At 40.4% G+C, this 25,913-nt stretch overlaps 2 protein-coding genes across 3 annotated transcripts in view; one reads left to right on the top strand and one right to left on the bottom strand.

Moving 5' to 3' along the window:
• The window catches only part of LOC118379652 (spastin-like), a 30,472-nt gene extending 24,463 nt beyond the window's left edge, over positions 1-6,009 (bottom strand). Inside the window, exons 1-4 of the mRNA XM_052496501.1 lie at positions 5,629-6,009; positions 5,316-5,399; positions 5,128-5,211; positions 1,327-1,493 (exon numbers count right to left, since the gene is read on the bottom strand). Of these exons, the coding sequence (XP_052352461.1) occupies positions 1,327-1,493; positions 5,128-5,211; positions 5,316-5,399; positions 5,629-5,746 (453 nt within the window). The 5' untranslated portion in view covers positions 5,747-6,009. The remainder of the gene's footprint in view (positions 1-1,326; positions 1,494-5,127; positions 5,212-5,315; positions 5,400-5,628) is intronic.
• A 571-nt stretch (positions 6,010-6,580) lies between these two features.
• On the top strand, positions 6,581-24,082 carry LOC127915840 (protein dpy-30 homolog). 2 transcript variants are annotated; one of them, XM_052496487.1, is made up of 4 exons: positions 6,581-6,783; positions 10,001-10,041; positions 22,870-23,009; positions 23,763-24,082. In XM_052496487.1, exons 1-4 carry the CDS (start codon positions 6,774-6,776, stop codon positions 23,833-23,835), a joined length of 264 nt encoding a protein of 87 aa, XP_052352447.1. In that variant the 5' UTR covers positions 6,581-6,773; the 3' UTR covers positions 23,836-24,082. The 2 variants fall into 2 exon arrangements, with proteins under 2 accessions (XP_052352447.1, XP_052352436.1); XM_052496476.1 differs by having other exon boundaries at positions 6,588-6,783; positions 22,867-23,009.
• Positions 24,083-25,913: the final 1,831 nt, after the last annotated feature.

Below are 25,913 nucleotides of genomic sequence, written 5' to 3'. Positions count from 1 at the left end.
CTTTAATGGGACCAGGGACAGGACAATGGCCTGTACTTTAATGGGACCAGAGACAGAGACAGGACAAGGCCTGTACTTTAATGGGACCAGGGACAGAGACAGGACAAGGCCTGTACTTTAATGGGACCAGGGACAGAGACAGGACAAGGCCTGTACTTTAATGGGACCAGGGACAGAGACAGGACAAGGCCTGTACTTTAATGGGACCAGGGACAGGACAATGGCCTGTACTTTAATGGGACCAGAGACAGAGACAGGACAAGGCCTGTACTTTAATGGGACCAGGGACAGAGACAGGACAAGGCCTGTACTTTAATGGGACCAGGGACAGAGACAGGACAAGGCCTGTACTTTAATGGGACCAGGGACAGAGACAGGACAAGGCCTGTACTTTAATGGGACCAGGGACAGAGACAGGACATGGCCTGTACTTTAATGGGACCAGGGACAGAGACAGGACAAGGCCTGTACTTTAATGGGACCAGGGACAGAGACAGGACAAGGCCTGTACTTTAATGGGAACAGGGACAGAGACAGGACATGGCCTGTACTTTAATGGGACCAGGGACAGAGACAGGACAAGGCCTGTACTTTAATGGGACCAGGGACAGAGACAGGACAAGGCCTGTACTTTAATGGGACCAGGGACAGAGACAGGACAAGGCCTGTACTTTAATGGGACCAGGGACAGACACAGGACAAGGCCTGTACTTTAATGGGACCAGAGACAGAGACAGGACAAGGCCTGTACTTTAATGGGACCAGGGACAGGACAAGGCCTGTACTGTAATGGGACCAGGGACAGAGACAGGACAAGGCCTGTACTTTAATGGGACCAGGGACAGAGACAGGACAAGGCCTGTACTTTAATGGGACCAGGGACAGAGACAGGACAAGGCCTGTACTTTAATGGGACCAGGGACAGAGACAGGACAAGGCCTGTACTTTAATGGGACCAGAGACAGAGACAGGACAAGGCCTGTACTTTAATGGGACCAGGGACAGAGACAGGACAAGGCCTGTACTTTAATGGGACCAGAGACATGACAAGGCCTGTACTTTAATGGGACCAGGGACAGAGACAGGACAAGGCCTGTACTTTAATGGGACCAGGAACAGAGACAGGACAAGGACTGTACTTTAATGGGACCAGAGACAGGACAAGGCCTGTACTTTAATGGGACCAGGGACAGAGACAGGACAAGGCCTGTACTTGAATGGGACCAGGGACAGAGACAGGACCTGTACTTTAATGGGACCAGGGACAGAGACAGGACAAGGCCTGTACTTTAATGGGACCAGGGACAGGACCTGTACCAGGGATACCTTGATATTGTTGGTCCTGCTTGAGCCAGTGCTTGCTGGCTTACTGTGTCCTGGTCCTGGTCCTGGTCCTGGCTTGTTCTTTGGACCAGCAGGCCTCACTGGAGGGGTAGGGAGATGGCCTGGTGGACTCTGAGGGCTGTGGCTCGTTTTAGACGCCGATGTACCTTCTGTGGCGAGAGACAGAGAGAGACAGAGAGACAGACAGAGAGACAGAGAGGACAGAGGGTGAGAGAGAGAAGACGGAGAGAGAGAGGACGGAGAGACAGGGTGAGAGAGAGAAGACCGAGAGAGAGAGAGGTTGAGAGAGAGAGGACGGAGAGAGAGGACGGAGAGAGAGAGAGAGAGGTTGAGAGGACGGAGAGAGAGGATGGTGAGAGAGAGAGAGGACGGAGAGAGAGGATGGTGAGAGAGAGAGGACGGAGAGAGACAGAGGGTGAGAGAGAGGGTGAGAGAGAGAGGATGTAGAGAGACAGAGGGTGAGAGAAAGAGAGGGTGAGAGAGAGAGGATGGAGAGAGACCGAGGGTGAGAGACAGAGGGTGAGAGAGAGGATGGAGAGAGAGGACGGAGAGAGAGGACGGAGAGAGAGGATGGAGAGAGAGAGAGGATGAGAGAGAGGGGATGGAGAGAGAGGGGATGGAGAGAGACAGAGGGTGAGAGAGAGAGGATGGAGAGAGACCGAGGGTGAGAGAGAGTAAGCGAGAATGGAGAGAGAGACCCTACAAGGTTAAATTTTTAAAAACAAAAACATTAGTAATATAACTATTTGCAAATTACTAAAACACATAGCTGCTAATATAACAATTCAAATGTCAATCTCTTTTAAACATTTTTGAGTGAGAAGTACTGATCTTAGTCAGGGATTTATTTACAACACAAAGCTGTGTCGCTCAAAATCTAAGTGTGGCATCACTTCAAAGTGTTATGAGAGAAGACTGCAGCATGCCTCATATATTACAATGAATGGAAAGTCATCATGAAGACTGCGGCATGCCTCATATATTACAATGAATGGGAAGTCATCATGAAGACTACAGCATGCCTCATATATTACAATGAATGGGAAGTCATCATGAAGACTACAGCATGCCTCATATATTACCAGAATGGAAAGTCATCATGAAGACTACAGCATGCCTCATATATTACCAGAATGGGAAGTCATCATGAAGACTACAGCATGCCTCAATGAATGGGAAGTCATCATGAAGACTACAGCATGCCTCATATATTACAATGAATGGGAAGTCATCATGAAGACTACAGCATGCCTCATATATTACCAGAATGGAAAGTCATCATGAAGACTACAGCATGCCTCATATATTACCAGAATGGGAAGTCATCATGAAGACTACAGCATGCCTCATATATTACCAGAATGGGAAGTCATCATGAAGACTACAGCATGCCTCATATATTACAATGAATGGGAAGTCATCATGAAGACTACAGCATGCCTCATATATTACAATGAATGGGAAGTCATCATGAAGACTACAGCATGCCTCATATATTACAATGAATGGGAAGTCATCATGAAGACTACAGCATGCCTCATATATTACCAGAATGGGAAGTCATCATGAAGAGCATGCCTCATATTACAAGAATGGGAAGTCATCATGAAGACTACAGCATGCCTCATATATTACCAGAATGGGAAGTCATCATGAAGACTACAGCATGCCTCATATATTACCAGAATGGGAAGTCATCATGAAGACTACAGCATGCCTCATATATTACCAGAATGGGAAGTCATCATGAAGACTACAGCATGCATTACCAGAATGGGAAGTCATCATGAAGACTACAGCATGCCTCATATATTACCAGAATGGGAAGTCATCATGAAGACTGCGGCATGCCTCATATATTACAATGAATGGGAAGTCATCATGAAGACTACAGCATGCCTCATATATTACAATGAATGGGAAGTCATCATGAAGACTACAGCATGCCTCATATATTACCAGAATGGAAAGTCATCATGAAGACTACAGCATGCCTCATATATTACCAGAATGGGAAGTCATCATGAAGACTACAGCATGCCTCATATATTACCAGAATGGGAAGTCATCATGAAGACTACAGCATGCCTCATATATTACCAGAATGGGAAGTCATCATGAAGACTACAGCATGCCTCATATATTACCAGAATGGGAAGTCATCATGAAGACTACAGCATGCCTCATATATTACCAGAATGGGAAGTCATCATGAAGACTACAGCATGCCTCATATATTACCAGAATGGGAAGTCATCATGAAGACTATGCCTCATATATTACCAGAATGGGAAGCATGCCTCATATATTACCAGAATGGGAAGTCATCATGAAGACTACAGCATGCCTCATATATTACCAGAATGGGAAGTCATCATGAAGACTACAGCATGCCTCATATATTACCAGAATGGGAAGTCATCATGAAGACTACAGCATGCCTCATATATTACCAGAATGGGAAGTCATCATGAAGACTACAGCATGCCTCATATATTACCAGAATGGGAAGTCATCTTGAAGACTCATGCCTCATATATTACCAGAAGAAGTCATCATGAAGACTACAGCATGCCTCATATATTACCAGAATGGGAAGTCATCATGAAGACTACAGCATGCCTCATATATTACCAGAATGGGAAGTCATCATGAAGACTACAGCATGCCTCATATATTACCAGAATGGGAAGTCATCATGAAGACTACAGCATGCCTCATATATTACCAGAATGGGAAGTCATCATGAAGACTACAGCATGCCTCATATATTACCAGAATGGGAAGTCATCATGAAGACTACAGCATGCCTCATATATTACCAGAATGGGAAGTCATCATGAAGACTACAGCATGCCTCATATATTACCAGAATGGGAAGTCATCATGAAGACTACAGCATGCCTCATATATTACCAGAATGGGAAGTCATCATGAAGACTACAGCATGCCTCATATATTACCAGAATGGGAAGTCATCTTGAAGACTACAGCATGCCTCATATATTACCAGAATGGGAAGTCATCATGAAGACTACAGCATGCCTCATATATTACCAGAATGGGAAGTCATCATGAAGACTACAGCATGCCTCATATATTACCAGAATGGGAAGTCATCATGAAGACTACAGCATGCCTCATATATTACCAGAATGGGAAGTCATCATGAAGACTACAGCATGCCTCATATATTACCAGAATGGGAAGTCATCATGAAGACTACAGCATGCCTCATATATTACCAGAATGGGAAGTCATCATGAAGACTACAGCATGCCTCATATATTACCAGAATGGGAAGTCATCATGAAGACTACAGCATGCCTCATATATTACCAGAATGGGAAGTCATCATGAAGACTACAGCATGCCTCATATATTACCAGAATGGGAAGTCATCATGAAGACTACAGCATGCCTCATATATTACCAGAATGGGAAGTCATCATGAAGACTACAGCATGCCTCATATATTACCAGAATGGGAAGTCATCATGAAGACTACAGCATGCCTCATATATTACCAGAATGGGAAGTCATCATGAAGACTACAGCATGCCTCATATATTACCAGAATGGGAAGTCATCATGAAGACTACAGCATGCCTCATATATTACCAGAATGGGAAGTCATCATGAAGACTACAGCATGCCTCATATATTACCAGAATGGGAAGTCATCATGAAGACTACAGCATGCCTCATATATTACCAGAATGGAAAGTCATCATGACGTGAAACAATCTAAAACAACGTTCTCAACATCGTCAGAGAGCTGACCTAGAAGAGCGAGTCGGTCCTTTGCCATGGTGAGATTGTTGATCATCTTAGTTTGAAGCCTCTTGGAACGATCACAATGTTCTCCTAAAGTGAAAGTGAAAGACAGCGAAACGTGGTCACTGGCCAACGGCCACAACACAAACAACCTCATATTGACTTGAAAGATAATGAGGTAGGAATTAGCTTACCTTGTCCTGTGACTTCAATAGCAATCCCCCTTTGAAGCTCTGCAATGCCTTTCTGATACCACTGTACCGCCTCCTCCTTGACACCTGCCATAACAAACCGCCAGACAGACAGACAGACAGACAGGCAGACAGACAGACAGGCAGACAGACACTCCCAGTGAGCCATTGCATAGTCACACAACATGTACGATTGGCTTCGATGCAACCAAGAGTTTTAACATTGTAAAACTCTTCTTGGTTTCATCGAAGCTACTAAATGTATGATAAACATATACAATATATATATATTTTAAGATAAGGAGATGCATTCAACCTTTGTCATCTTCATCGATCTTTAGTGCCACGGATATGTATTCAAATGCTCGTTTATGGTAGTTTCTAATGATTTCTCCGTTGTCGTTGCTGTCCCCCGCCCTAACTTTGGCCGACATGGTAGTGAAATAATGTACAACTAGTTTACAGTCGCTAGCTACATCAGAATCTCAAATACAGGAGTAAACAGAGAGATCTAAACACCAGAAAAGGGCGTCAGCGAACTCAGCAATGTATTATTGTATCTCTAACCATTTTCATATCCGACAGATGATCGTAAACGTGTCTATTTTTACAATAATATCAAAACCAATGCAGAGACCCAGTTCCAAGACATCGGTGTTTTGTTGAAACAGGAAGTTGGCGTTACGCATGCGTGGAACTAGCGCACTTGTCGAACATTTAAACAAGATCCTAAATACGGTAATAAGTGTATAGACGCAAATATAATGTACTACGGTCACGTAAATCGATAAGCACTGACAGTAGATAAATAGGGTGGAAGTTTACCGTGGCATACCAAAAGTAATGTAATATTAGTTTATTTTTAGAAATAACGGGGGAAGACGCGAAACGAGAGGGATAACTGGACACAAAATCTGTCATCTCCAGGTTCACTTTTTTCCCCGCTCAACAAGCGGCGAGTTTTGTATGCAGGTCAATGAGTGTTGCGTTTGGTTAATTAAAACACAATTGAATGGTTTATTTGTTACTTGTGTCTTATTTAATCGAATAAACGTGTCGTAATGTTTAGGTTCTTACGAGTGTACTGATATATACGTAGGACAAGTGACATCCCGCCAACTTTTAGGGGAAAAAAACACTTTATATCGGAGTTGTTCAAGCGCATATCTGCTCTCTCATTGGCTTGAATGGTCCCACCTGATCTTGCGTCATCCCGACTGCCTTCCATTTCTGAAGACATTTCTTTTCATTGTTTGAACGGTCACTTGAGCATCCGGTCATACATCATCGATCATCTGTGGCTCTGCGTTCAGAAATGTCAGTACTGTCCCTTTAAAAGTCACATTTCCGGGTTTTGGATAGCCAATCAGAGCGCCTTATTTTCTGACGCCTGCTCAGTTATCTCTCCGCGGCTGTAGTTGTTTCGGCGGCGACATCAATTTTTGGAAACCAACATAAACCATGGCAGAAGGTAACCAAAATTACGATTGTACGAATATCTAACGCCTAAGATCACGTAGAAAATATTTATTTTGCAGCCAGTTTCAGATTTATAAGCGTTTTTGGAAGCCGTAGATTCGAGACCACGTCGAGTAGCTAGCGAGCTAACATTAGCTAGCTCGTAGTTGATGACTTGTCCATTGTTGGGGAGTAAATTAACAATTTAACGTTACATGTATATAGAAATAAAATATAAACTAAATAATTTCGAAGATTTTACTGTGTTACAGTTCATATCAGGAAATCGGTCAATGTAAATCAATTGGGCATTAATATGTGGCTTTCAACATGGAAGGGAATACAGATTCCTAATATCTGTTGGGCAGATACCTTAGAAGGAAAAAAAATAAGGACAAAAAAAAGTAGGTTCTTGGATCAGAACCAGTCAGTATCTGGTGTGACCACCATTTATTTGCCTCATGCAGCGCAATACATCACCTCGTTGGTATAGAGTTGATGAATCTGTTCATTGTGGCCTGTGGACTGTTGTCCCACTCGTCTTCAATGGCTGTGTGAAGTTGCTGGAATTTTGACTTCCATATTAGGAATGTGACGAAAATAGCTTTTTACCACCTGAGGAACATTGCCAAGGTGCAGCCGTTTCTCTCTCAGGCTGATACAGAGAGACTCATCGCTTTAATTACAAGCAGGCTTGACTGCTGTAATGCTCTCCTGTCTGGTCTGCTCATGAAAGCCATTGGTCAACTGCAAAACATACAGAATGCTGCAGCATAAGTACTGACCAAGACCAGATGGAGAGGACACATTACACTGGTGTAATGGCTGCCTGAGAGTGTTAGAATTCATTTTAGGATTCCACTATTGGTTTTTAAATCAATCCACCATTGTGCAGCTCAATACATATCAGACATGCTTTATGTTATGTACCCAGTAGGTCCCTCAGATCCTCTGGCCTTTTAACTATCCCAAAACCTAGAACCAAGAGGCATGGAGAGACAGCCTTTAGTTATTATGCCTCTGGAACGGCCTGGCCTGCCAGAGAACCTGAGGAGGACCAAGAGGCATGGAGAGACAGCCTTTAGTTACTATACCCCCAGCTCCCAAACAGCCTGCCAGAGAACCTGAGGAGGACCAAGAGGCATGCTTCCCCAACCCCGCTGCCGTCGTGTTCAGCTTCCCCAACCCCGCTGCCGTCGTGTTCAGCTTCCCCAACCCCGCTGCCGTCGTCATGTTCAGCTTCCCCAACCCCGCTGCCGTCGTCATGTTCAGCTTCCCCAACCCCGCTGCCGTCGTCATGTTCAGCTTCCCCAACCCCGCTGCCGTCGTCATGTTCAGCTTCCCCAACCCCGCTGCTGTCGTCATGTTCAGCTTCCCCAACCCTGCTGCCCCGTCATGTTCAGCTTCCCCAACCCTGCTGCCGTCGTCATGTTCAGCTTCCCCAACCCTGCTGCCGTTGTCATGTTCAGCTTCCCCAACCCTGCTGCCGCCGTCATGTTCGGCTTCCCCAACCCTGCTGCCGTCGTCATGTTCAGCTTCCCCAACCCTGCTGCCGTCGTCATGTTCAGCTTCCCCAACCCTGCTGCCGCCGTCATGTTCGGCTTCCCCAACCCCGCTGCTGTCGTCATGTTCAGCTTCCCCAACCCTGCTGCCGTCGTCATGTTCAGCTTCCCCAACCCTGCTGCCGTCGTCATGTTCAGCTTCCCCAACCCTGCTGCCGTCGTCATGTTCAGCTTCCCCAACCCCGCTGCCGTCGTGTTCAGCTTCCCCAACCCCGCTGCCGTCGTCATGTTCAGCTTCCCCAACCCTGCTGCCGTCGTCATGTTCAGCTTCCCCAACCCTGCTGCCGTCGTCATGTTCAGCTTCCCCAACCCTGCTGCCGTCGTGTTCAGCTTCCCCAACCCCGCTGCTGCCGTCATGTTCAGCTTCCCCAACCCCGCTGCCGTCGTCATGTTCAGAGTGGCTTCCCCAACCCCGCTGCCGCCGTCATGTTCAGAGTGGCTTCCCCAACCCCGCTGCCGCCGTCATGTTCAGAGTGGCTTCCCCAACCCCGCTGCCGCCGTCATGTTCAGAGTGGCTTCCCCAACCCCGCTGCCGCCGTCATGTTCAGAGTGGCTTCCCCAACCCTGCTGCTGTCGTCATGTTCAGAGTGGCTTCCCCAACCCTGCTGCTGTCGTCATGTTCAGAGTGGCTTCCCCAACCCCTGCTGCCGCCGTCATGTTCGGCTTCCCCAACCCTGCTGCCGCCGTCATGTTCGGTCTTCCCCAACCCTGCTGCCGCCGTCATGTTCAGCTTCCCCAACCCTGCTGCCGTCGTCATGTTCAGCTTCCCCAACCCTGCTGCCGCCGTCATGTTCGGCTTCCCCAACCCTGCTGCCGTCGTCATGTTCGGCTTCCCCAACCCTGCTGCCGCCGTCATGTTCGGCTTCCCCAACCCTGCTGCTGTCGTCATGTTCAGAGTGGCTTCCCCAACCCTGCTGCTGTCGTCATGTTCAGAGTGGCTTCCCCAACCCTGCTGCTGTCGTCATGTTCAGAGTGGCTTCCCCAACCCTGCTGCTGTCGTCATGTTCAGAGTGGCTTCCCCAACCCTGCTGCTGTCGTCATGTTCAGAGTGGCTTCCCCAACCCTGCTGCTGTCGTCATGTTCAGAGTGGCTTCCCCAACCCCGCTGCTGTCGTCATGTTCAGCTTCCCCAACCCTGCTGCTGTCGTCATGTTCAGCTTCCCCAACCCTGCTGCTGTCGTCATGTTCAGCTTCCCCAACCCCGCTGCCGTCGTGTTCAGCTTCCCCAACCCCGCTGCCGTCGTGTTCAGCTTCCCCAACCCCGCTGCCGTCGTCGTGTTCAGATTGGCTTCCCCAACCCCGCTGCCGCCGTCATGTTCAGAGTGGCTTCCCCAACCCTGCTGCTGTCGTCATGTTCAGAGTGGCTTCCCCAACCCTGCCGCCGCCGTCATGTTCAGAGTGGCTTCCCCAACCCTGCTGCTTCCCCAACCCTGCTGCTTCCCCAACCCTGCTGCTTCCCCAACCCTGCTGCTGCCGTCATGTTCATTTGACAGAGACTAGCTACTAGAATCGACTCCATCTGTTTGCTGCAGATGGTTGGTTGCTTTGACATCCTAGATCAGAACGGAGACCAATGCTATCGTAGAAATAGAATTGCTATGTCACTAACTTTGATACCTGATCAACACCTTTTGCCTTTTTACTCATGTTGTGTTTTGTTGACATTCAGATCACACAGGCATGGACCAGAGCAGGGAGAGCCATACAGCTGTAAGTCACCGTACTGTGTGTTGAATCAGAGTCTGGGCTTACAGGAGACATGGAACATGGCGATTCTCCTTTAAACCCACGAGTCGGCCATTCAACTTGCCATTCACCACATTTTCAAGCTTAAGAAAATGTCAAAATACATGTTGGTACTTACCAAAGAATGTAGTTTCGCTGAACAACCACTGTCATTGCAGCTGTTACGGCCGGTATGTACTTCCACAAAAGGTTTAAATAATAAGTCACATGGGCCCGGGAAAAATACCTTGTCTGGAAAAATTCAAAGTATTATTTTTGGCCAAATCCACCTCTTCTGCACCTCCAATAAAATGACTCATTGCTGCCACCTACAGGTTGGCTGATCCAGCAGCAGGAAAGGTCATTGAGTTTTATCACCGACAACAACCGTGTGTTTACGGCACAACAATCTGTTTCAGCCGAGTTAAATGTGATCATGTTTTATGTAAGTAGATTTAGTTGACACATTTTACGTAGGATTTAGTCAGTAGACACTAGGATACATGTTTACAGTGATTTAGTCAGTAGACACTAGGATACATGTTTACAGTCCCTGTATATTTCTAGATGGGATTTAGTCAGTTGACACTAGGATACATGTTTACAGTGATTTAGTCAGTAGACACTAGGATACATGTTGACAGTGATTTAGTCAGTAGACACTAGGATACATGTTTACAGTGATTTAGTCAGTAGACACTAGGATACATGTTGACAGTGATTTAGTTGGTAGACACTAGGATACATGTTGACAGTGATTTAGTTAGTAGACACTAGGATACATGTTTACAGTGATTATATATTTCTAGATGGGATTTAGTTGGTAGACACTAGGATACATGTTTAGTGATTTAGTTAGTAGACACTAGGATACATGTTGACAGTGATTTAGTCAGTAGACACTAGGATACATGTTGACAGTGATTTAGTTGGTAGACACTAGGATACATGTTGACAGTGATTTAGTTAGTAGACACTAGGATACATGTTTACAGTGATTATATATTTCTAGATGGGATTTAGTTGGTAGACACTAGGATACATGTTTAGTGATTTAGTTAGTAGACACTAGGATACATGTTGACAGTGATTTAGTCAGTAGACACTAGGATACATGTTGACAGTGATTTAGTTGGTAGACACTAGGATACATGTTGACAGTGATTTAGTTAGTAGACACTAGGATACATGTTGACAGTGATTTAGTCAGTAGACACTAGGATACATGTTGACAGTGATTTAGTCAGTAGACACTAGGATACATGTTTACAGTGATTTAGTCAGTAGACACTAGGATACATGTTTACAGTGATTTAGTTAGTAGACACTAGGATACATGTTTACAGTGATTTAGTTGGTAGACACTAGGATACATGTTGACAGTGATTTAGTTGGTAGACACTAGGATACATGTTTAGTGATTTAGTTGGTAGACACTAGGATACATGTTTACAGTGATTTAGTTAGTAGACACTAGGATACATGTTTAGTGATTTAGTTGGTAGACACTAGGATACATGTTTAGTGATTTAGTTGGTAGACACTAGGATACATGTTGACAGTGATTTAGTCAGTAGACACTAGGATACATGTTTACAGTGATTTAGTCCGTAGACACTAGGATACATGTTTAGTGATTTAGTTGGTAGACACTAGGATACATGTTTAGTGATTTAGTTGGTAGACACTAGGATACATGTTGACAGTGATTTAGTTGGTAGACACTAGGATACATGTTTACAGTGATTTAGTTAGTAGACACTAGGATACATGTTTACAGTGATTTAGTTAGTAGACACTAGGATACATGTTGACAGTGATTTAGTTAGTAGACACTAGGATACATGTTTACAGTGATTTAGTCAGTAGACACTAGGATACATGTTGACAGTGATTTAGTTAGTAGACACTAGGATACATGTTGACAGTGATTTAGTCAGTAGACACTAGGATACATGTTGACAGTGATTTAGTTAGTAGACACTAGGATACATGTTTACAGTGATTTAGTTAGTAGACACTAGGATACATGTTTACAGTGATTTAGTTGGTAGACACTAGGATACATGTTTACAGTGATTTAGTCAGTAGACACTAGGATACATGTTGACAGTGATTTAGTTGGTAGACACTAGGATACATGTTTACAGTGATTTAGTTAGTAGACACTAGGATACATGTTTAGTGATTTAGTTGGTAGACACTAGGATACATGTTTACAGTGATTTAGTTGGTAGACACTAGGATACATGTTGACAGTGATTTAGTTAGTAGACACTAGGATACATGTTGACAGTGATTTAGTCAGTAGACACTAGGATACATGTTGACAGTGATTTAGTTGGTAGACACTAGGATACATGTTGACAGTGATTTAGTTGGTAGACACTAGGATACATGTTGACAGTGATTTAGTCAGTAGACACTAGGATACATGTTGACAGTGATTTAGTCGGTAGACACTAGGATACATGTTTACAGTGATTTAGTTAGTAGACACTAGGATACATGTTTACAGTGATTTAGTCAGTAGACACTAGGATACATGTTGACAGTGATTTAGTTAGTAGACACTAGGATACATGTTTACAGTGATTTAGTCAGTAGACACTAGGATACATGTTGACAGTGATTTAGTTAGTAGACACTAGGATACATGTTTACAGTGATTTAGTCAGTAGACACTAGGATACATGTTGACAGATTTGATTTAGTTGGTAGACACTAGGATACATGTTTACAGTGATTTAGTCAGTAGACACTAGGATACATGTTTACAGTGATTTAGTTGGTAGACACTAGGATACATGTTTAGTGATTTAGTTAGTAGACACTAGGATACATGTTTACAGTGATTTAGTTAGTAGACACTAGGATACATGTTTACAGTGATTTAGTTAGTAGACACTAGGATACATGTTTACAGTGATTTAGTCAGTAGACACTAGGATACATGTTTACAGTGATTTAGTTAGTAGACACTAGGATACATGTTGACAGTGATTTAGTTGGTAGACACTAGGATACATGTTGACAGTGATTTAGTCGGTAGACACTAGGATACATGTTTACAGTGATTTAGTTAGTAGACACTAGGATACATGTTTACAGTGATTTAGTTGGTAGACACTAGGATACATGTTGACAGTGATTTAGTCAGTAGACACTAGGATACATGTTTACAGTGATTTAGTTAGTAGACACTAGGATACATGTTTACAGTGATTTAGTTAGTAGACACTAGGATACATGTTGACAGTGATTTAGTCAGTAGACACTAGGATACATGTTTACAGTGATTTAGTCAGTAGACACTAGGATACATGTTGACAGTGATTTAGTCAGTAGACACTAGGATACATGTTTACAGTGATTTAGTTGGTAGACACTAGGATACATGTTGACAGTGATTTAGTTAGTAGACACTAGGATACATGTTGACAGTGATTTAGTTAGTAGACACTAGGATACATGTTTACAGTGATTTAGTCAGTAGACACTAGGATACATGTTGACAGTGATTTAGTTGGTAGACACTAGGATACATGTTGACAGTGATTTAGTCAGTAGACACTAGGATACATGTTTACAGTGATTTATTCAGTAGACACTAGGATACATGTTTACAGTGATTTAGTCAGTAGACACTAGGATACATGTTTACAGTGATTTAGTTAGTAGACACTAGGATACATGTTTACAGTGATTTAGTTAGTAGACACTAGGATACATGTTGACAGTGATTTAGTTGGTAGACACTAGGATACATGTTTACAGTGATTTAGTTAGTAGACACTAGGATACATGTTTAGTGATTTAGTCAGTAGACACTAGGATACATGTTTACAGTGATTATATATTTCTAGATGGGATTTAGTTAGTAGACACTAGGATACATGTTTAGTGATTTAGTCAGTAGACACTAGGATACATGTTTACAGTGATTGTATATTCTAGATGGGCTTTATTCAGTAGACACTAGGATACATGTTGACAGTGATTTAGTTAGTAGACACTAGGATACATGTTTACAGTGATTTAGTTAGTAGACACTAGGATACATGTTGACAGTGATTTAGTTAGTAGACACTAGGATACATGTTTACAGTGATTTAGTTGGTAGACACTAGGATACATGTTGACAGTGATTGTATATTTCTAGATGGGCTTTATTCAGTAGACACTAGGATACATGTTGACAGTGATTTAGTTAGTAGACACTAGGATACATGTTTACAGTGATTTAGTCAGTAGACACTAGGATACATGTTTACAGTGATTTAGTCAGTAGACACTAGGATACATGTTGACAGTGATTTAGTTAGTAGACACTAGGATACATGTTGACAGTGATTTAGTCAGTAGACACTAGGATACATGTTTACAGTGATTTAGTTAGTAGACACTAGGATACATGTTTACAGTGATTTAGTTAGTAGACACTAGGATACATGTTTACAGTGATTTAGTCAGTAGACACTAGGATACATGTTTACAGTGATTTAGTTAGTAGACACTAGGATACATGTTGACAGTGATTTAGTCAGTAGACACTAGGATACATGTTTACAGTGATTTAGTTAGTAGACACTAGGATACATGTTTACAGTGATTTAGTTAGTAGACACTAGGATACATGTTTACAGTGATTTAGTTAGTAGACACTAGGATACATGTTTACAGTGATTTAGTTAGTAGACACTAGGATACATGTTGACAGTGATTTATTCAGTAGACACTAGGATACATGTTTACAGTGATTTAGTTAGTAGACACTAGGATACATGTTGACAGTGATTTAGTTAGTAGACACTAGGATACATGTTTACAGTGATTTAGTTAGTAGACACTAGGATACATGTTTACAGTGATTTAGTTAGTAGACACTAGGATACATGTTGACAGTGATTTAGTTAGTAGACACTAGGATACATGTTTACAGTGATTTAGTTAGTAGACACTAGGATACATGTTTACAGTGATTTAGTTAGTAGACACTAGGATACATGTTTACAGTGATTTAGTTGGTAGACACTAGGATACATGTTGACAGTGATTTACATAGACACTAGGATACATGTTTACAGTGATTTAGTTAGTAGACACTAGGATACATGTTGACAGTGATTTAGTTAGTAGACACTAGGATACATGTTTACAGTGATTTAGTTAGTAGACACTAGGATACATGTTTACAGTGATTTAGTTGGTAGACACTAGGATACATGTTGACAGTGATTTAGTTAGTAGACACTAGGATACATGTTTACAGTGATTTAGTTGGTAGACACTAGGATACATGTTGACAGTGATTTAGTTAGTAGACACTAGGATACATGTTGACAGTGATTTAGTCAGTAGACACTAGGATACATGTTTACAGTGATTTAGTTAGTAGACACTAGGATACATGTTGACAGTGATTTAGTTAGTAGACACTAGGATACATGTTTACAGTGATTTAGTTAGTAGACACTAGGATACATGTTGACAGTGATTTAGTTAGTAGACACTAGGATACATGTTTACAGTGATTTAGTCAGTAGACACTAGGATACATGTTTACAGTGATTTAGTCAGTAGACACTAGGATACATGTTGACAGTGATTTAGTTGGTAGACACTAGGATACATGTTTACAGTGATTTAGTTAGTAGACACTAGGATACATGTTTACAGTGATTTAGTTAGTAGACACTAGGATACATGTTGACAGTGATTTAGTTAGTAGACACTAGGATACATGTTTACAGTGACTTAGTTAGTAGACACTAGGATACATGTTTACAGTGATTTAGTTGGTAGACACTAGGATACATGTTTACAGTGATTTAGTTAGTAGACACTAGGATACATGTTTACAGTGATTTAGTTAGTAGACACTAGGATACATGTTTACAGTGATTTATTCAGTAGACACTAGGATACATGTTTACAGTGATTTAGTTAGTAGACACTAGGATACATGTTTACAGTGATTTAGTTAGTAGACACTAGGATACATGTTTACAGTGATTTAGTTAGTAGACACTAGGATACATGTTTACAGTGATTTAGTTAGTAGACACTAGGATACATGTTTACAGTGATTTATTCAGTAGACACTAGGATACATGTTTACAGTGATTTAGTTCAGTAGACACTAGGATACATGTTTACAGTGATTTAGTCAGTAGACACTAGGATACATGTTTACAGTGATTTAGTTGGTAGACACTAGGATACATGTTTACAGTGATTTATTCAGTAGACACTAGGATACATGTTTACAGTGATTTAGTCAGTAGACACTAGGATACATGTTTACAGTGATTTAGTTAGTACAGTGACACTAGGATACATGTTTACAGTGATTTAGTTAGTAGACACTAGGATACATGTTTACAGTGATTTAGTCAGTAGACACTAGGATACATGTTTACAGTGATTTAGTTAGTAGACACTAGGATACATGTTTACAGTGATTTAGTCAGTAGACACTAGGATACATGTTTACAGTGATTTAGTTAGTAGACACTAGGATACATGTTTAGTGATTTATTCAGTAGACACTAGGATACATGTTTACAGTGATTTATTTAGTAGACACTAGGATACATGTTTACAGTGATTTATTCAGTAGACACTAGGATACATGTTTACAGTGATTTAGTTGGTAGACACTAGGATACATGTTGACAGTGATTTAGTTAGTAGACACTAGGATACATGTTTACAGTGATTTAGTTGGTAGACACTAGGATACATGTTTACAGTGATTTAGTCAGTAGACACTAGGATACATGTTGACAGTGATTTAGTTAGTAGACACTAGGATACATGTTGACAGTGATTGTATATTTCTAGATGGGCTTTTTTCAGTAGACACTAGGATACATGTTTACAGTCTCTGTATATTTCTAGATGGGATTTAGTTAGTAGACACTAGGATACATGTTTACAGTCTCTGTATATTTCTAGATGGGATTTAGTTAGTAGACACTAGGATACATGTTTACAGTGATTTAGTTAGTAGACACTAGGATACATGTTTACAGTGATTTAGTTAGTAGACACTAGGATACATGTTTACAGTGATTTAGTCAGTTGACACTAGGATACATGTTTACAGTGATTTAGTTAGTAGACACTAGGATACATGTTGACAGTGATTTAGTTGGTAGACACTAGGATACATGTTGACAGTGATTTAGTTAGTAGACACTAGGATACATGTTTACAGTGATTTAGTTGGTAGACACTAGGATACATGTTTACAGTGATTTAGTTAGTAGACACTAGGATACATGTTGACAGTGATTTAGTCAGTAGACACTAGGATACATGTTTACAGTGATTTAGTCAGTAGACACTAGGATACATGTTTACAGTGATTTAGTCAGTAGACACTAGGATACATGTTGACAGTGATTTAGTCAGTAGACACTAGGATACATGTTTACAGTGATTTAGTTAGTAGACACTAGGATACATGTTTACAGTGATTTAGTTAGTAGACACTAGGATACATGTTTACAGTGATTTAGTTAGTAGACACTAGGATACATGTTTACAGTGATTTAGTTAGTAGACACTAGGATACATGTTTACAGTGATTTAGTTAGTAGACACTAGGATACATGTTGACAGTGATTTAGTTAGTAGACACTAGGATACATGTTGACAGTGATTTAGTTGGTAGACACTAGGATACATGTTTACAGTGATTTAGTCAGTAGACACTAGGATACATGTTGACAGTGATTTAGTTAGTAGACACTAGGATACATGTTGACAGTGATTTAGTTAGTAGACACTAGGATACATGTTGACAGTGATTTAGTTAGTAGACACTAGGATACATGTTGACAGTGATTTAGTTAGTAGACACTAGGATACATGTTTACAGTGATTTAGTTAGTAGACACTAGGATACATGTTTACAGTGATTTAGTTAGTAGACACTAGGATACATGTTGACAGTGATTTAGTTGGTAGACACTAGGATACATGTTTACAGTGATTTAGTTAGTAGACACTAGGATACATGTTTACAGTGATTTAGTTAGTAGACACTAGGATACATGTTTACAGTGATTTAGTTAGTAGACAATAGGATACATGTTTACAGTGATTTAGTTAGTAGACACTAGGATACATGTTTACAGTGATTTAGTCAGTTGACACTAGGATGCATGTTTACAGTGATTTAGTCAGTAGACACTAGGATGCATGTTTACAGTGATTTAGTCAGTAGACACTAGGATGCATGTTTACAGTGATTTAGTTAGTAGACACTAGGATACATGTTTACAGTGATTTAGTCAGTTGACACTAGGATACATGTTGACAGTGATTTAGTCAGTAGACACTAGGATACATGTTTACAGTGATTTAGTCAGTAGACACTAGGATACATGTTTAGTGATTTAGTTAGTAGACACTAGGATGCATGTTGACAGTGATTTAGTCAGTAGACACTAGGATACATGTTGACAGTGATTGTATATTTCTAGATGGTCTTTATTCAGTAGACACTAGGATACATGTTTACAGTGATTTAGTCAGTAGACACTAGGATACATGTTTACAGTGATTTAGTTAGTAGACACTAGGATACATGTTTACAGTGATTTAGTTAGTAGACACTAGGATACATGTTTACAGTGATTTAGTTAGTAGACACTAGGATACATGTTTAGTGATTTAGTTAGTAGACACTAGGATACATGTTTACAGTGATTTATTCAGTAGACACTAGGATACATGTTGACAGTGATTTAGTCAGTAGACACTAGGATACATGTTGACAGTGATTTAGTCAGTAGACACTAGGATACATGTTGACAGTGATTTAGTTAGTAGACACTAGGATACATGTTTAGTGATTTATTCAGTAGACACTAGGATACATGTTTACAGTGATTTAGTCAGTAGACACTAGGATACATGTTTACAGTGATTTAGTCAGTAGACACTAGGATACATGTTTACAGTGATTTAGTCAGTAGACACTAGGATACATGTTGACAGTGATTTAGTTAGTAGACACTAGGATACATGTTGACAGTGATTTAGTTAGTAGACACTAGGATACATGTTGACAGTGATTTAGTCAGTAGACACTAGGATACATGTTTACAGTGATTTAGTTAGTAGACACTAGGATACATGTTTACAGTGATTTAGTCAGTAGACACTAGGATACATGTTGACAGTGATTTAGTTAGTAGACACTAGGATACATGTTGACAGTGATTTAGTTAGTAGACACTAGGATACATGTTTACAGTGATTTAGTTAGTAGACACTAGGATACATGTTTACAGTGATTTAGTCAGTAGACACTAGGATACATGTTTACAGTGATTTAGTCAGTAGACACTAGGATACATGTTTACAGTGATTTAGTTAGTAGACACTAGGATACATGTTTACAGTGATTTAGTTAGTAGACACTAGGATACATGTTTACAGTGATTTAGTTAGTAGACACTAGGATACATGTTTACAGTGATTTAGTTAGTAGACACTAGGATACATGTTTACAGTGATTTAGTTAGTAGACACTAGGATACATGTTTACAGTGATTTAGTCGGTAGACACTAGGATACATGTTTACAGTGATTTAGTTAGTAGACACTAGGATACATGTTTACAGTGATTTAGTCAGTAGACACTAGGATACATGTTTACAGTGATTTAGTTGGTAGACACTAGGATACATGTTTACAGTGATTTAGTTGGTAGACACTAGGATACATGTTGACAGTGATTTAGTCGGTAGACACTAGGATACATGTTTAGTGATTTAGTCAGTAGACACTAGGATACATGTTTAGTGATTTAGTCAGTAGACACTAGGATACATGTTGACAGTGATTTAGTCAGTAGACACTAGGATACATGTTTGACAGTGATTTAGTCAGTAGACACTAGGATACATGTTTACAGTGATTTAGTCAGTAGACACTAGGATACATGTTTACAGTGATTTAGTTGGTAGACACTAGGATACATGTTTAGTGATTTAGTTAGTAGACACTAGGATACATGTTTACAGTGATTTAGTTAGTAGACACTAGGATACATGTTTACAGTGATTTAGTCAGTAGACACTAGGATACATGTTTACAGTGATTTAGTCGGTAGACACTAGGATACATGTTTAGTGATTTAGTCAGTAGACACTAGGATACATGTTTAGTGATTTAGTCAGTAGACACTAGGATACATGTTTAGTGATTTAGTCAGTAGTAGACACTAGGATACATGTTTAGTGATTTAGTCAGTAGACACTAGGATACATGTTGACAGTGATTTAGTCAGTAGACACTAGGATACATGTTTGACAGTGATTTAGTCAGTAGACACTAGGATACATGTTTAGTGATTTAGTCAGTAGACACTAGGATACATGTTTACAGTCCCTGTATATTTCTAGATGGGCTTTATTCAGTAGACACTAGGATACATGTTTAGTGATTTAGTCAGTAGACACTAGGATACATGTTTACAGTCCCTGTATATTTCTAGATGGGCTTTATTCAGTAGACACTAGGATACATGTTTACAGTCCCTGTATATTTCTAGATGGGATTTAGTTAGTAGACACTAGGATACATGTTTACAGTGATTTAGTTAGTAGACACTAGGATACATGTTTAGTGATTTAGTTGGTAGACACTAGGATACATGTTTACAGTGATTTAGTTAGTAGACACTAGGATACATGTTTAGTGATTTAGTTGGTAGACACTAGGATACATGTTGACAGTGATTTAGTTGGTAGACACTAGGATACATGTTTACAGTGATTTAGTCAGTAGACACTAGGATACATGTTTACAGTGATTTAGTTAGTAGACACTAGGATACATGTTGACAGTGATTTAGTCAGTAGACACTAGGATACATGTTTACAGTGATTTAGTTAGTAGACACTAGGATACATGTTTACAGTGATTTAGTTAGTAGACACTAGGATACATGTTGACAGTGATTTAGTTAGTAGACACTAGGATACATGTTTACAGTGATTTAGTTAGTAGACACTAGGATACATGTTTACAGTGATTTAGTTAGTAGACACTAGGATACATGTTGACAGTGATTTAGTCAGTAGACACTAGGATACATGTTTACAGTGATTTAGTTAGTAGACACTAGGATACATGTTGACAGTGATTTAGTTAGTAGACACTAGGATACATGTTGACAGTGATTTAGTCAGTAGACACTAGGATACATGTTTACAGTGATTTAGTCAGTAGACACTAGGATACATGTTTACAGTGATTTAGTTAGTAGACACTAGGATACATGTTTGACAGTGATTTAGTTAGTAGACACTAGGATACATGTTTACAGTGATTTAGTTAGTAGACACTAGGATACATGTTTACAGTGATTTAGTTAGTAGACACTAGGATACATGTTGACAGTGATTTAGTTAGTAGACACTAGGATACATGTTGACAGTGATTTAGTTAGTAGACACTAGGATACATGTTGACAGTGATTTAGTTAGTAGACACTAGGATACATGTTTACAGTGATTTAGTTAGTAGACACTAGGATACATGTTTACAGTGATTTAGTCAGTAGACACTAGGATACATGTTTACAGTGATTTAGTCAGTAGACACTAGGATACATGTTGACAGTGATTTAGTTAGTAGACACTAGGATACATGTTTACAGTGATTTAGTTAGTAGACACTAGGATACATGTTGACAGTGATTTAGTCAGTAGACACTAGGATACATGTTGACAGTGATTTAGTTAGTAGACACTAGGATACATGTTTACAGTGATTTAGTCAGTAGACACTAGGATACATGTTTACAGTGATTTAGTCAGTAGACACTAGGATACATGTTGACAGTGATTTAGTTAGTAGACACTAGGATACATGTTTACAGTGATTTAGTCAGTAGACACTAGGATACATGTTGACAGTGATTTAGTCAGTAGACACTAGGATACATGTTTACAGTGATTTAGTCAGTAGACACTAGGATACATGTTGACAGTGATTGTATATTTCTAGATGGGCTTTATTCAGTGTATTTTAATTATATTACTAATATTGCAAGAGGCAAGAGGTGGATTTGACAGATGGTCAAATACAATACTTATATTCTTTCCAGACAACAATTTTCCAGTTGCTTTGTAACTTTTTATTTAAACCTGTTTTGCATGTACATACTGACCGTAATGACGATAGTTGCTCAGCGAAACTCCATTCTTTGAACATATTTTGACATGGTTAATCTTGAAAAGCTGGTGAGTGCTAAGTTGAATGGATGCTTCTTGGGTTTAAAGGTGAATCGCCATATTTAACGTCTCCTGTAAGCCCAGATGCTGGTGTGTGTGTGTGAGACTGTGTTTTTTTGGGGAAATATTTGCCTCTGCTACAGTGTTTCACCTCAAAGTGAATGAATCCTTGAGCTGAGGTTAGGAAAATATTAGCCCATGTTGTAGACATTGAAGTTACTGTTTAATGATAACTATTGTCTACATGATGGTGAACTGGTGAAGCTAGGGAACTATTAACACATGTTATAGCCATTGATCTTACTGTATACTTACTGTCTGCATTAAGTGATGGTGAACTGGTGAAGCTAGGGAACTATTAACACATGTTATAGCCATTGATCTAACTGTCTGCATTACGTGATGGTGAACTGGTGAAGCTAGGGAACTATTAACACATGTTATAGCCATTGATCTTACTGTATACTTACTGTCTGCATTAAGTGATGGTGAACTGGTGAAGCTAGGGAAATACAGGCTGACATGCTTCTACATTACTCCTCCCCTCCAGAAGATGGAGGATACCGAGAGGTCCAACACGGAGAAGTCGTCTAAACAGAAAGTGGATCTTCAGTCTCTCCCAACACGGGCATATCTGGACCAGACTGTTGTGCCCGTCCTACTACAGGGGCTCTCTGTGTTAGCCAAAGAACGGTGGGCTTAAATAAATCAAATATTTATAAAGTCCTTTTTTTTTCTGTCAACCTGAAAAAGCCAGCAATTGCGGAGGCAGAAGCACAATGGCTAGGGGGAAACGTCCCTAGAAGGCAGGAACCTAGGAAGAAAAATAGATGAACCAGGCACCAATACATTATATTTTATTTATTTACTTCACCTTTTATTTAACCAGGTAGGCTAGTTGAGAACAAGTTCTCATTTACAACTGAGATCTGGCCAAGATAAAGCGTAGCAGTGTGAACAAACACAGAGTTAGACATGGAATAAAACAAACATACAGCCAATAATAGAGTAGGGAATATACAGTGTGTGCAAATGAGGTAGGATAAGAGAGGTAAGGCAATAAATAGGCCACGGTGGCAAAGTAATTACAATATAGCAATTAAACACCAGAATGGTTGAATGTGCAAGTAGAGATACTGGGGTGCAAAGGAGCTAGATGGATAAATACAGTATGGGGATGAGGTAGATGGGCTACATGTCCTTTCCCTGTCTTTTATGCTGTAGAACCCCAGTCTCACAACATCAGCCTGTGTTGTGTGGTCGGGCTGGGCACTGAAATAAAGAATGGATACCCGCACACTGAATAACGCCTTCGTTGTTTTTATTGATCACTGTGTCAAATGAAACAACACATTTCAGTTTCTGTAGAATGGACCAATAAAGATATTGTATCGTTTTATTTGATTACTGATTTGTGTATTAATCCTAGCTCTTCTCCTCTTCTAGGCCTCATAATCCCATTGAATTTCTCGCTGCACATCTCCACCAGAACCAGTTTCAATATGAGAACCGCATCTAACACCTCTGAAGAAACTACACTGGCCGACTTATCAGAGACAAGCTGTGTGTTTTCATTTAGCATCTGAATTGTAAAGTTTTTTTTTTTTTCTCTCTTTTTCCAATACTGTATGTACCGGCTGGAGTATACTGATTTCTTATTATTTTCTATCATACATGTTTGTTGAACAAACACTTTTTTTTCTGTAATTGGCTGTACGTGTTAGTTCCCCACATATTCCCATTAAATACCCATGACTGATATCAAATGTCTGATATTCTGATTTAGAACATTCTGCATTTATAAGAGAACCAACTATCACAGTCATGGTAAGAGAAACTTTAATCGAGTAAAGTAACGATCAGCTAAATCATTGTTCGTAAGCAGTGCTTGACTTGGGATGAAATAAGTTCAGGAGCTGTCATTTCCCAAATCGGTTCACTGAAATTCACAAATTACATTATGCTATATATAGAGACCTCTGATTATTCACTGTTAAGGGTTCATACACATTTTCCATTACATCTCAAATTACTTTTAACCACGTTTTCATTATAGCCTGGAAAAGTAAGCGTTATTGACATTTGAAGGCTGCTGTGTCTGATTCCCATGTAGACCTACTATCTCCTGCCGTTGTGCCCTTGTCAACATGTGGTCAACCCTCCATCTGGAGAGCTCCTGTTTTGTTCTGTTCCTGTTCTTGGCTTTTGATCCAACCCCGAAACACCCAAGTCTGCCCAAGTCGGTCCTGTTGAGCAGCTGATGTTTAGGCTACAATGTGGTTAGAGCAGGGCTTGAACAAAAGCCTGCACACCCAGTAGCTATCCTGGAGGATGGGTGCCACCCTTGATATAAAATATTACAACCATATTATTCCCTCATTCAATGAATCAGGGGGATCAAATGGATATGGTCAGCTACTTCAGAGCCAGGAACTGTATCTAACTAGACATGTTCACATACAGTATATACTATTCTCTAATATACATCTTTCAGGGGAGATCTATGCACAGCAAATTATTTGTCAATTAGGCTATTCTTACATGTTTTACCCTTATCGAATATACATGAATACTGTTTAATTGAGGGGAAGCCCAGCTTTCCAACGGTACATATTTGTTTAGGCTATCTACTGTGCCGGCGGAAAGGGGTCAACATGAATGCTTAGTTAGCTATAGTTACCTAGCGAGAACTGCTTTAAGTTAAGTTTTTAATTGGTAGTCTAGTTAGTCGTTATTATATACCTGCTGCTGAAATGTCGCTTGCTCTATCCTCACGCTGGTTCAGACATGCACTAAAAGGCCATTCCAATGATGGCTGATATGTAGATTTTTTTTTAAAAACGATTCATAATATTTAGAAGTGTGAATTACTTTAACTTGGAATCATGTGCGTTCAGGTTGGCGCATTTTCAATTTTCCGCAATGCACAGATTGACAGACTAGCGGGTCAGTAAACATGAACAATTCAGATTCAGGAAATGAATCCCCACTCTGCATTACTATTCAATGCAGATCCCGCTTTTATTGCGCATTGGTCAACCTTTTTTGCCTCTGTGTGTGTAACAGTATAGCTTTATAACGCCAATACCCGGGCGTGAACCAGGGACACTCTGCATCAACAATAGTCACCCACGAAGCATCGTTACCCATTGCTCCACAAAAGCCACTAGTTCAAGGCCTCAGAGCGAGTGACGTCACCGATTGAAACGCTATTTAGCGCGCACCACCGCTAACTAGCTAGCCGTTTCACATCCGTTACAAGTGAATCTGGGCCGGCGATAGGCTACTTTGTTTTATAGAAGAGACGTATGCAAGTACTACAGAAGCCCACAGAGGACATAGAGATACAAAAATAATTCCCTCGTGTCTAGATCACTATTTATCTCATGATCACGGCATAACAAAAGTTGTTTTGTCAAGGTCACGAGATAATTTTCTCATGATCGTGACATTACAAAAATGTTTTTTTATAAATAGGAATATAATAATTTATGATAGGTTGACAGCATGGATGAGCAGGCAGAGCCCACTGTGGATCTGGGTGTGTTTTAAGTGATTGCTACACTAGACATGTCATGCTAACATTATGCTTTCATT

This window comes from Oncorhynchus keta, chromosome 3 (assembly GCF_023373465.1).
Source record: "Oncorhynchus keta strain PuntledgeMale-10-30-2019 chromosome 3, Oket_V2, whole genome shotgun sequence".
In the NCBI taxonomy this organism is placed as follows: Eukaryota; Metazoa; Chordata; class Actinopteri; order Salmoniformes; family Salmonidae; genus Oncorhynchus; species Oncorhynchus keta.
This window is presented reverse-complemented; position numbering and strand designations above follow the sequence as displayed.

Coding starts and splice junctions, on each gene's coding strand:
- LOC127915840 (XM_052496476.1), top strand. Junction 10,042..22,866: donor GCAGGGAGAGCCATACAGCT/GTAAGTCACCGT, acceptor CCTCCCCTCCAG/AAGATGGAGGATACCGAGAG. Junction 23,010..23,762: donor TCTGTGTTAGCCAAAGAACG/GTGGGCTTAAAT, acceptor CTCCTCTTCTAG/GCCTCATAATCCCATTGAAT.